Source organism: Antechinus flavipes, chromosome 1 (assembly GCF_016432865.1).
Source record: "Antechinus flavipes isolate AdamAnt ecotype Samford, QLD, Australia chromosome 1, AdamAnt_v2, whole genome shotgun sequence".
NCBI classification, from domain to species: Eukaryota; Metazoa; Chordata; class Mammalia; order Dasyuromorphia; family Dasyuridae; genus Antechinus; species Antechinus flavipes.
The window spans coordinates 501347930-501361144 of NC_067398.1; the positions used below are offsets into that span (position 1 = coordinate 501347930).

The 13215-nt window shown below is 34.2% G+C and overlaps 1 protein-coding gene across 2 annotated transcripts; it reads left to right on the forward strand.

The window, feature by feature from the left end:
• The first annotated feature begins 240 nt into the window (after positions 1-240).
• LOC127543987 (myosin regulatory light polypeptide 9) lies at positions 241-12299 on the forward strand. Of its 2 annotated transcripts, none has more exons than XM_051970395.1 (4): positions 241-414; positions 8703-8901; positions 9573-9734; positions 10595-12299. In XM_051970395.1, the coding sequence occupies exons 2-4, from the start codon at positions 8718-8720 to the stop codon at positions 10765-10767; spliced, it is 519 nt and encodes a 172-aa protein (XP_051826355.1). In that variant the 5' UTR covers positions 241-414; positions 8703-8717; the 3' UTR covers positions 10768-12299. The 2 variants fall into 2 exon arrangements, with proteins under 2 accessions (XP_051826355.1, XP_051826354.1); XM_051970394.1 differs by lacking the exon at positions 241-414 and adding an exon at positions 6207-6301.
• The last annotated feature ends 916 nt before the right edge of the window (positions 12300-13215 follow it).

Sequence of the window (13215 nt, forward strand, 5' to 3'; positions counted from 1 at the left end):
AAATGACGAGGGGAAAGCAAAAACTAAATTATGACGGTGAACCCCGAAAAACCAAAGAATTTCACTTAAAAGTTATGTCATCAAGCATATTTCTTAATTTTTCTACATAGTGTGCCATGCTTATTGCTTTTCCTCAATCTACTGGCTCTCTTTATAGCTTGATGCGTATATCCAACCCCTTTATTTTTTCTTTAGAAGGGACCCATTATTCGGCTGAAAATGGAGCCCAGCCCGAAGTTCCTTCCGGTTTGTGGGTCGGGGCCGGAAGTGCCGGGTCGGCGGCTGCTTCCTGGGCAGTAGTGAGCTGGGTGTATTGTAGTGAAGACTGGCCGCTGTCTCCTCCACCTCCAGCCGCGTCTAGGGCCGTATCGTTATTTGTTACCACCGTTGTTTTCTGATTCTCTGCTGCCGCAGGTGAGTAGTGCTCGCGGCCCCGGCGGTACCTCCGTCCCACTAGAGCTCTTGCTAGAGGGATGATTTCTGGAGGGTCGGCTGGGCTACTCCTGCCCTTCCTCTCCCTCCCCCCCAATCTTCGAACCCGAAGCGTTCGGGGAAGAAATTGAAGCCATTCTAAGCACCTTTCTCTGGAAAGACAAGGCCCGTGGGAAGCGGGGAGATTGCTCCCGAAAGCTCCCTTGCAAACTTGATGCCGAGGGGACTTCAGCTGCCTCGCTGGAGTCCTCAGTGAGTCCCGAGAAGGCCGAGCTCCCTCCTCGGGGCTGACATTGTGGGGACTTCTTGCAACATACTGACCGAGCTTCCTTGTCCACTGCAAACCTATTCATGAACTCGAGAGTTCTGAATCCGTCCGGGAACTTTTAAAAACACTTTTGATAATTGCATTTCATGTAGTTACTTTCATTTGGAATTTTGTATACTGCATTTTGTGAATTGCAAACATTTTGGGGAGGGATCCATGGACCAAAGCGGCAAAAGGCTAGAGAGAGGTTGTGTTTGAAACAAAAAAGTTTAAGAACCCTGAGTAATTATTCCATGTTTTGAAGTCTCGCCTTCAGTTCTAGAGCCCTGTCTATGGTTGGCATCCTTTTAGGGATATAATCTCTCAGTCCAACTTTTAGAGCTCGTAAAGAGCAATTTTAAAATTGGTTCAGATATTTCTGACAGCTTCAGTATTCAATTCAGCCAACATTTGTTATATGCTAAATTGTCTGCTTTTTAAAATAGCCTAGGAATTAATTACATTTTTAAAAAAGCTAACTTGTAGGAATGTAGAGGGGGGTAAGGAAGAGCTACTTGTTTTCTTTTTCTCATCTCAAATGCCTAAGAAATAGGGCAAGAAATCTGCAAGAGAAGGGATGTTTTTCATATTTTAGTATTTAGTGTGAGATTTTTTTTCTTAAAGAAAAACCAAAAAATCTTGGCTATGATTCCCTTTTTTTTTTCCTCCTTAGCAGATTCGCTTTTTAAAAAGTGATCCTTTTTTTTTTTTTTTTTTGCTTGAGCAACAGTCCTAGCCTTGCAAACTGCAACCAAACTACTTTAGATAAACTTAACCACTGGTGGGGTGTGGCAGTTAAAAACTAATCCTGTTTTCAAAAACAGGAAGTTAGAATAGCTTTATTGAAAACTTAGTAGGTATTTAACTTTTGGAAAATGGAGCTTTAAAAAAATACTAGGATAGTCAGCAATAAAGAACATGTGTACTGTAAAAATAAACTCTCAAGATATATTTAACACATTTTGCTACTCTACAAAATAGTTTCTCATTTTCTAATTTTTTAAGTTATTCAACTTTTCCAGATTTTATATACAAACTTAATATTTATCATGGTGTAGCACTAAGAAAGCATTGTAGTGAATTTGGATTTTTTTTTAAGGCTAACAGCTTTGGCTTTAGGAAAATACATTTTTGTACCTTGACAATAATGCTAGATAGAGAAAATATGACATTAAGCAGGCCGTTTTTCCGTCTATATAGTGCGGTTTGTAATCAATTCATAGCTCTTTGTGGTTACTTATGGCAAACCTGATGAAAAAGAAGGCTTCATATTATTTTAGGAATGAAATTGCCTGTGATTACTTGATCTTTATTTAAATGTTCAGGTAGATTCCCTGAGCTTGTTAGACTGAGTCTTCTAACATCCTACATAATGTCGGAAAACCTTTAGGATTTAGAGATTAGAGATCATTGAATACAGATTTTGCATTTCATAGATGAGAGATCAAAGAGGTTTGTTGATTGCCCAGAATTTCACTTGGATAGAAAGTAGTAAGAGCTTTGATTTAGAAACAAGTCCTCCCTTAAAAGCTAGTGTTGTCACTACACAATGCCAACGTTCATTAAAAAGTTTTTATCATGATGATTCCCAGTTTACTTGTGTCAGATGGGAAAATTCAAATTGTTATCTTTCCAGTTTCTCTGGAATTAATTTTAAATCAATCTGTGCTCTCTAGGTTACATAAAGTTTGACATATTTCTACTAAGCATCCCTTATCTTCTTTGCCGACAGCCTATAGAATGCTGTGAGTTAAGGGAGGAAACTTGTAAAAGTTCCCTTAATCTCATTGCTTCTAGTTATACCCAACCTAGAATATCTTCATAAAAATTATTCTTTAAAATGGTTCTAAATTAACCCACGAGTTGTATAAAAGGATTTTAAACTTCAGCTTAGAATAGGGGAAACAACATAATCAAAATTTGGGGAAGCTGAGTGGCACAGTGGATAGAGGACTGGACCTGGAGTCAAAACATTTGATCCTCTATTAAGATTCTTAGGCAAGTCACTAAACTTTTTTTTTTTTTTTTGCCTCACTCTTCTCATCTGTGAAATGGGCAAAATAATAGACCTATCTCCTAGGATTATTATTCAGATCAAATGAGATAATCATCGTAATGGCCGACTGCCTGATACACAGTAACCACTGTTTGAATGTTAGTTGTAGTTATTATTCAACTTTATGATTATTTTTAAATAACCTTTCATTATTCATGACTTTTTAAAGCCAAAGTATAGCTAATATCCAAATAGTCCTTTGAATGATAGTTCGGGCTGATTGGACGTTATCTATTTCATTCCTTCAAAAAAGGAATGTTTGCAGATGCGATGGGGTGACTAGATAGCAGAGTGGATAAAGCATTAGGCCTAGAGTCAGGAAAACCTAAGTTCTATCCCATTCTCAGACACTACTGCCTTTTTGACCTTAGGCATGTCACTCCACTTCTCTTTGACTTGCCTGTAAAATGGGAATGGTACCCACCTCAAAAGGGATATCATGAGGATTGGATGAGATAATGTTTAGTACATTGTCTGGCAATAGTGCAATATAAATATTATAACTAATAACTCACTCTAAAACAGTCTCAAATTTACATTTGCTTGTTGCAAAGTTTATTTAGCTTAATTTGTATGGTTTTGCCTGTGAAAGAATGGCAGGACGATCCCAGAGAGTATAGACTGGGTTTTAAAATGAAATTCAGAGGGATTGGGGAGAGGCAATTGATTTGAGCTTTTCCAGTATGACATAAGAGGCATTTTGGAACCATTTATTTATTTACTCTGATTGGCATGGGGAAACTAGATATGGCAAGAGATGAGGCTTTGCCCTTGTCTGCTGTATCCCTTTATTATTTTCTTCGTACATGAATACATGCAAGTAACTTTGGAAAAAAAGTTTTATTGATCTATATGATTGCAAATTTTTAAATGAAAGTTTTGCTCGGAGCTCCAAAAAGTTAAAACAATTTAAGTGCTTCCAATTTCAATGTGAAGTATACTTATTTGGACAAGGGCATAAAATTATATATTCCAATCCACAGGCAGATTGCTTTTTATGAATTTTTAAAATTTTTGCTTAGCCATTTAGCTCTATCTGAATATGACAGAATTTATTCTCCTTTACTACATCATTAGAAATCCATGTAAATGTTTTAGGTCTCCCCAACAAAGAAGTTTCTAACTATACTTGTATGATGACATTTCACAAAGCAGTGAAATTATTAGTTATTGGATATAGTCAAACAATAACTAAAAGGGTTTTAAGAGTAAGAAAGTACAATATATTCCCTTTAGTTTCTAGAAGAGATAATATTCAGATTGACTTAATTTAAATCCAAATAGCTAGTTTGTAGTACAACTGGAACTGGGATCAAGAACTTTTCACTCTTCCATAACAGATATAAAGTATTGTCCCAAATCTGATATATTTTATACCTCAATTAAGGCCCAATTCAGGCACCTTTACTAGAAAGCTTTCCTGGTTCAGGATAACTTCTCTCTCCTTCAAACTAAGCACCATTCATTTGACAATAAAGCTTGAGTTTCCTGTGACATCCTTTGTTTACTTGTCAGCTTTACATTTTTCATGCAATTAGTATGGTTATAAAGTAATGCAAAAATAGCATTCTTCTATACTTATACCCAGACGTACACCTTTGTTTTAACTAGCTGTACAGTAAATTTCTTGACTCTAAAACCATGTCTTACATTTTTTAATTATATATAACGGCTGTGAATGAGGATTCATTGGGAGGTCAAAAAAAAAAAAAAGCTTTTTTCATGTGAATATTGTTTTAGTTTTGATAGTTTTAAACCACTTAAGTTTCTTTATCTTTTTCTTGGAGTAGCAGACTAAAATAGAAAAATCAAGTGAAAACTTAATTACTATTCCATCAACAGGTAGCAAGCTGTACTCCACCAAATTTATCTTTATCTAGACTCAAATACAAAAGATTATTCAATTGTGAGAATGGTCTTTTGGTTTTGGTTTTCCAGCATTTTCAACATTGTTTTAAAATAATTTTTAGTTTTAAAACAGCTAGGTGGCATGGTGGATAGAGTGCTTAGGTAAGTCATTTGACCTCATGTTTCCTTATCTCTTAAATGAGTAATAGTACCTATCCCCCAGGGTTGTGAGGATCAAATGAGACAATAATTGTAAAGCATTTATCACAGTATGTGGTAACATAATAAGTACTATATAAATATTAGCTGTTGTATATCTGATACTTAAGTGTTTTTACAAAACATACATTTCCCAATACAGATCATTCTCAAACCTCAGACAGCAATCTCTTATAAGAAAGAAAAAGAGGGGGGAAAGGGAACTTAACAGTTCAGGAAAACAAAAGGTCTGACATCAACATGTAATACATTCCCTTACTTTTAAGCCCCACTTCAATATCTCATCATTATGTGGCGGTAACCCTTATCCTAGAAGAAGAGGGATGTATGTCTACAAATACCCTAATTAATATCTCAAAAAAATTGGAAACAAAATTTAAAAAAAAAACAACTTAAGTTTTAAAAAATGAAGGCTAGTTTAATTTTAGGGTTTGGTTTGATGAATAAAACTAATGTCCCTTTATGACTGAATATTTCATAAATGTTTTTCTTAGAAAATACAAATGAAACCTCTTGGGTCCATACCATAATGAAATGTGCTGCTCACTTCAGTAGCTTGATATTAGATTGTGTTTCTCTTGTCAAAGCAGCAGCAAAACTAAATTCAAAAACTTAAAAACATTATCACAATACTTTTTGGTCTAGAAAGAGTGCTATGCATGCTCTAAAAAAAAAAATGATGGTTATGGATTAATTAAACAACTAAATTTTAGATTATTTGAAATTGGAGGCACCGCTTTAAGGCTTCAAAAAAGCAAAATTAATAAATACTGCCCTAGTAGAGGGAAATGTAAGAAGAGTAAGAATTAAATACAGCTTCAATTGTAAATAAATTTTTTGAACAGATTAAGGACAACTAGAGGTCTGAGGATGAGTAATGGATAAATTTAGCACTTAGCTTTTGAGCAAATACCAAACTTTACCACAGCACTGACCCTTGGTATGCATGGTGTTCTGTTTTATGGTACTTTTGTGTTAAGACTCTGAAATGAGAATCTAAGATAACAGTGAGGATTATATTTTTATGAATGCCATGATGCAACTGTAATAGGGAATGTAAGGAACCAAAAAAAAAAGGAATAATTGGTGTGAGTCACTCATGGGAGCCATCTGTTCAAAGCTAATATAATAAATAAAAATTTTTCACTGCTATGCTAAACACTTCATTTATAGAAGGAAATTTATGACACAGAGATCTAGGTGACAGTTCATTCTTTGGAGTCCAGTGTTTTATTTTTAGTACAGAGGATAGTGTTTTTCAGTGTCATAGATGAATGTTGCATATGGAACGTAAGTTTTAAAATTGTTAGATTGGTCAGTGGATGAAATCAGTGGTGGCTATTTGTAGATCTAGCTAGAAGAATATAACTCGTTACAGAGTCCCATACTTTTTAGCTGGAGCTTTTACAGATTACTAGCCGGATCTCAGCTCAATCATGGTATAGTAATATATTTTATTGTGAAATGGTTTTGGGCTTTGTAATAACTGTGTAAGCAGTTTTAGGTCTGAAAGGCAGAATACTTTAAAGGAATTATTGCTTTTGTTGCTAAAGAACAAACATTTGTGTATCTCTGTATGTGTGTATTTTATTCCTGGACACTTTTTAGTTTTGATATTTCACTTAAGAATGGTAATTATTTTTATATCTATCTTTACTAACAATTTGTTTAAAATTTCTTTAACCCTGGGTACATTTTATTTTTTAAAAATCAACTACTTAACAATTATATAGTAATTTTCTGTACCAAAGTGGAAATCCGTTGACTATTAAAGCTTGAACTTGTTTGGCAGTAAGAAGTAGTAAGTGAAAACCTTACTCCCATAGTTCTGTTTCACAGCTATCCTCTATATACTTTTTTTACCTTTCTACCTGCTTTATATACCAGCAAGGGCCCTCATATAAGCGGCTGATCTATATCTTATCACTGGACCTAGATGGCTTAGGAAGAAAGAATGAGAGGCTGGTGACTTTGCACAGTCCTGCCTCACTTAAATCCAATTCATTTTCAAGTCATGAGAGTACCTTCCTGATGTCAAGGTCCTCTAATAGAACAAAGCACAAACTGATTTTTGAGGAGTAGCTTCCCCACTGGGGACCCAATTGGTCAGTTTCAGTTAGGCAATGCAGCTCCTTCCTTCCTCTCCACTTAGGGTGTCAGCCTTACTTGTAAATTGTGATAGTTGAAACCTCTAAATATATTAGTTTATTGGCTAGATTTCTTTTTAAGTAACAAGCCTTAAACCCTAATCATTCTGGCTTTTATACAAACCTCACTTGATTTTTTTTAGGGCTCTTGTGTTGCAGTTGTTTCTGTTTTGGCCAAGAAACCTTGAGGTTCTTCCCCTCTCCTATTTATTTGTTTAGGCTAGGTAAAAGAGGCCATTCTTTGCTTCATTTCTTATTTACTAAATCATTGAATGAGCACTGCCTCAGACAAACTGAGACCTGGGAAAGACCTTAGCTTAAAAAGGCCAAAGTTTCCCACTGCATCCAGAGCCATCACCAGAGAGGCGGTGACTTTGCCCAACTCTGTCTCCCTTAAATCCAATTCACTTGCAATGATCATCACCTTCCTGATATCATGATACTTTTGGAGATTGAAGGCCAAACAGCAACAATGTAAAGTAGCAACTATATGAGTAAGAGAAGAGAAGATTCTGAAGAGACAAGAACATTTTATGATAATTAATGTAATTATTACTACTTTTGTGTTTTATGAAAGCTTAAGTATAAAACTGGCATGGATTCCCTGGCAATTGATAGATCAACAGATTTCCTTACATTCATTATATACCATTCATTTGTTGTGTTTATCTCTCTGGCAACTTGTTAAATGTTTGGGAGCTATGGGGATTTTTCTTTTGTTTTATTTTAATTCAGGACATTGGGACATCATTTACTGTTAAAAGTCCATAGTAGTGCCATACATATTGTCTATAATTCATCAGTTTGATATTAAATTTGAATTAATCAATTTGGTGGTTGTAAATTATAGAGAACTGGCTTTTTAGAACCTATCTAGAGGCCCAGTCTAAAAAAAACAAAACCCAAATTTTACTTCTTCCACCCTCCCCACCCCTCCTGCCAATTCTTTAGCAATTTTATTTAGAATTTTGAGGTCCAAATTTTATCTCTTCTTCCCTCCTCTTTTCCCCTGGTTGGTTTAATATTCTAATATAGAAATATAGGTTATGCACGTACAATTATGTAAAACATTTCTATATTAGTCATAAGTGTAGCATAACTAATGTTGTGTATAGATTATAAAAGAAATGGGTCTTAGTGATAGTGGCTTAAAGTAAAGCTATCTACAAAGCATGAATATAATAATATAGTCTTCATATCCTTTATTTTTTGTCAGTTCCTTATTTGTCATGTTTCAATTTGCTCACACTCAGCACCACTCATTGCCCTTTCTGTGATCAGTACAATAGTGATACATAGGAACATAAATGTAGAACTGGAAGGAACCAAAAACCAATCTAGTTCAACTTTCTTTCCCTCTCCTTCTTCCCTTTCTGCGGCAAGTTCTGTTTATTAAAGGGGCTTTGCAATAATCCAAAAGTAAGCCAGTCTGCTAACCCTCCTGTTTAGTGCTAAAGCCATCAGTGTACTTGTTCATTTATGTAAGAGAGTATATCATAATATATGTAAATTTTTAGAAGAGGACAGGTTGTGTGGTGAAAGTATAGATGGGTTGCAATCTTTATCACTGGAAAAAACACGGCAGTGAGATCATTTGGATCTTAATAAACTTAGAAGTAGTTTAAATTTTAAAATTCTTTTGAGTTGTGTTCTTGTGTTTTTAATGTTTTTTTAATATCTCTTTCCTCACTAGGATTTAATTGTCAACATGTCAAGCAAAAGAGCAAAGACAAAGACGACCAAGAAGCGCCCTCAGCGTGCAACTTCAAATGTGTTTGCTATGTTTGATCAGTCACAAATTCAGGAATTCAAAGAGGCCTTTAATATGATTGATCAGAACAGAGATGGTTTCATTGACAAGGAAGATTTACATGATATGCTAGCTTCCTTAGGTAATCATGGATTTTTGTCATTTTACATACACATATTGTAGAATATCTTAGAATGTTTTCATATAAGTTTTAAAATCCAAAACCTATTTCAGTACCGTAATAGCCACTGGGGGTCAAACCAGGTTGTGGAACAATTAGAAGCAGCTTTTAACTGTTTTCTAGAACCTCATGAATGTAAAATTTTAGAATGGACCTATCCACTGTCTTATTATCCTTATTTGAGGTATATATTTTATATTCTAGAATTGCATTTGCTGTTTTTAAATTATTGACTTCCTACTTAATTTAAGTCTTCAATAAATGCTACATATTAGATGCTAGGAGTGCAAAAATAAAAAATGGCAGTGTCTGTCTAGGAATTTACACACTAATTGGAGGATAAGACATAAACTATAAATTAGAATGTGATAAATGGAGAGGTTCATCTTAATTGCTAAGAAGATTGAAAAAAACTGGAGATAAAAGATTTGAGGTATAAAAGCTGAAATTCAACCCATTTAATTTAGAATCAAATGTTCATTATACAGAATACAACTATTCAAAATTGTTGGCATTTTAAAGGCACTATTGGTAAAATAACCAGTATTTTTTTTTTAATAGAACTTATATTTTTATTTGAAAGGACTTCGTGAAAGTGAGTTAATTCTTTTTAAATATGGATGTCCTTGTAGGAAAGAATCCGACCGATGAGTACCTAGATGCCATGATGAATGAAGCTCCAGGTCCCATAAATTTTACTATGTTCCTCACAATGTTTGGGGAAAAGTTAAATGGAACAGATCCAGAAGATGTCATCAGAAATGCTTTTGCTTGCTTTGATGAAGAAGCTACAGGTGAGAGATGCCTTTTAACAGAGCTGTATAGAAGTCTACATTTTTGTAATATCTTTTCACTATTTCCCAGTTATTATAGCAAGACAGTATAAAGTTCTTGAAGTTCTGGCACTAAAACCATCCATTTCTATGGTAAATTTAGCTTACTATTTTCAAAATTATCAAGCAGTCATTGGTATCCCTATGTATTAAGAAGCCACAGAAGAGGAACATACAACATTGTATGATTTAGTGACATTCAAAGGGACAAAAATGTCCTTGTTGACTATTGACCATCAGATAAACGAGTGAGTCTGCATAGGAGATCCATTTAAACTGGTTTTGGCTTTTATTATTCATGATCCAAAAACATATCAATATATGAATTATCATTTTTATTTTGATCATTTGAAAACCCTTCGATTTTTATTTTGAATTATTTATGCATAATTTTAGGCAACTTGGTTTTCAGTGAAATTTTTTTTAACACTTAGATTTCTTTACTACATAACATTTTTTTGGCCTCATTACCTACATTCAGCCCATGTGGCTTCTAACTTGAGTCAACTTAAACAAAATTATTTGCCTCCAAATTTTACCATCTCAAGTCATTTTAGAAATTCTTTTTTGAATTACCCTCACTATTCATTGATTTTAGTGTTAATTTTCACCTTTCCCATTTAGCCAACGAATGAGAAGTTTAGAGAATTAGTAAAAGAGGATTATTTAGAGGACAAAGAACATTGGAAACTGAAATGATGATGTTAGGCATAATTTAACCATTCTTGATGTATAGTGAAGGTAAGGTGTCTTATATTTCTCATTCTCACATTCTCATTAGGACATTTTTACTCCTAATCTTTTTGTTTTGTATTTCATAGGTACCATTCAGGAAGATTACTTGAGAGAATTGCTGACAACTATGGGAGACAGGTTCACAGATGAAGAAGTAGACGAGCTGTATAGGGAAGCACCTATTGACAAAAAGGGAAATTTCAATTATATAGAATTCACCCGCATTCTTAAACATGGAGCAAAAGACAAAGACGACTAAGAGAAAATATCAAGCTCATGCCAACGGTTTTTATTTTTACTTTGTTTATTTCTGAGACTTTCTGATACAACCTGTTTGCATGCACTCAAGCTTTAAAGCTTTTGCCTCTTGTGTATTTATTCCAAGCCATTTGGGGCATACTTGCACCTCTGTAATCAGACTGGAAAAAAGGGGGGGGGGGAAGGGTTATCATTTTTTTAAGCTGAAGTAAAATACAGAATTAGAGAAATGATCATTGTGAAAGCTTAAAGAGAAAAAAAATCTCAAATTTCTGGTTTAGCTGGATTTTTTACACTTTTTGTAATAAATACTTTTAAAATAAAGGTTGTGAACAAAGTATTTCCACTAAACACAGGTATTAGGCATATTTAAATAATTTCTGGAAAAAAAAACACTAACATAATAAGTTTATGCATGAATTAGGAATTTCTTTCTCAGGAAGAGGTGTTAACTCCTCTGTTCTTGTGCCAGATTTAAAAAACCATTTCTGAGATGAAGTACTTGTTCAAAACCTTAAGCGCAACAAGAATAATCAGTTGATGGCAGCTTGGGCATTTATTTAGTACTATCACAGCTCCCAGAGAATATAGAGATGAAGTAAATTGTAGCAAAAATGGGAATAATCTACTTTTTTCCCACCATCTCCAGCAGTCTATCTACCTCCACCATTTTTGTATTCCCAGTGCCTTTTAACACACTGGACACTGAATAACTTTGTTAAACCAAAAGTAAATGGAGTGCCACAGTGCCATAACCTCATTTGTATGAGCAGGTTTCCTTTGTTCTCCTATAATTTTGATTTACATTTGTTTTGTTAACTTGTAATACTTGGGTAGCTTTAATCCTAATCAAGCTATGCCTTCCATTATTTATATTGAACTTTTGAGCACTGCTTAAGTTCATAAAACTAGATTATTCCATCTTTAATTCCAAATTTATAAGAATCTTTGTTTCAATAGTTGCTTAAATTTATAAAAATTTTTCAATAGAGAGCTGATTCGAAGTGCCTTAAAATTGGAATTTTGTTTTTCTTTTTTCATTGTTTATGGCTCTTAGATTTCATAAGAGGAATTTCCTTATATAAGTATCTGCCTTTTAAGTGGAAAGCCTTCAAAGAAAGGCATATTACATTTTATCTAATAACTGCACAAGACATTGCACTGAATTATGTAATGAATCCTAGGCCTTACATGGTCCCTTCTTCATCTCTATTGCACTGAGCAAAGTACATATCTCATAGGAAAAACTTTTATAAGAGTTATTTTTAATTCTGGCATATTGCAAGATAAGAGCGTAGTCCTGCACAGGTGTTGCTTAAGATAAACTACAGTTTGTTTTTAGGGATATTGCTTCATAATTGAATTTGGCATGTTATATATACCACACTGTTATTTAAGCACAAATATTTGTATTTTGACAGAATGAGGATTTTTTAAAGCTAGTGAGTTTGAAGCAAACAAGTTTCTGTGTCTACTCCTAAGTTTTGCTTTAAACTTTTGAAATCATGAAATAAATTTATCTATTAGAAGAAATGGTCCTGGATGTTGTGCTGCATGCCTGTAATTCCTGCTCCTAAAGAAGGCTGAGATAGTTGGATTCTTTAAGCACAAAAAGTCTGAACTACAGTAGAGCAAAAGTGCTACATTCATTGCCAATGTGGTGAGCATTCTGGGAGCATGCCTAAGGAAGAGCGAACCATCCCAGGTTGTAAAAAACCACAACAAAAAAACTCACCACTTGGTTAACACTTCCATGCCAATCATTAACACCCATTCAAAGCTGCTACACTTCTAGCCCATTAAAATCAAAATAGCAGTCCCAGTCTTTCCCTAAAAAAAAAAAAAAATAAAAAATACTATTCCAACCTGACAGTATTTTTTAATATCTCCATTCTAGTCTTCGATGGAAGTAGAGTCCTTTACTTGTCTCATTATCCTTATGTTGTGAACTTAATTTGAATAGTTATAAGTGGAATCTTTTTTATAATATAATCAAGTTATATCAAGCAGAAGTCAGATTAAAATTATGTTATTTCTAGATGAGACTAATTGCCTTTGGACAAATTCATAATTTCTTTAGATTACAGATGTATGTTTTTGAGCTGTATTCACCATCCCTTGATTCCCTCAAGATTGTGTAAAGTAGGGAGTTGAAGGACTAACTTGCAAGATTCTGCTGTCAGTATTTGTATACTCAAGTGTTCTGCTTGATAGAAGTTTGATGCTTAATAAACATTTCTTGAATTTTCCACTTATAAAATCCAGGGCCAATAAAGTACGTTTAAGTGGAGGATGTTAAGAATGGTCTCAAATGGGGGTTAAAAAAGACATTTTTACAAAGCCAATGGCATCTGCTTTGGTAAATCTCCTGAAAGACCAGTAGCAGTAGGTCAGCAGTATGTTTCTGTAAGGAGGGGTGGGAAGGTTTGTGGGGTATAACAGCTTTACT

Bases quoted from the DNA above. Each gene is read 5' to 3' on its own strand.
- LOC127543987 (XM_051970394.1), top strand. The intron at 8,902-9,572 runs GTAATCATGGAT...ATGTCCTTGTAG, and splicing joins TGATATGCTAGCTTCCTTAG to GAAAGAATCCGACCGATGAG. The intron at 9,735-10,594 runs GTGAGAGATGCC...TGTATTTCATAG, and splicing joins CTTTGATGAAGAAGCTACAG to GTACCATTCAGGAAGATTAC.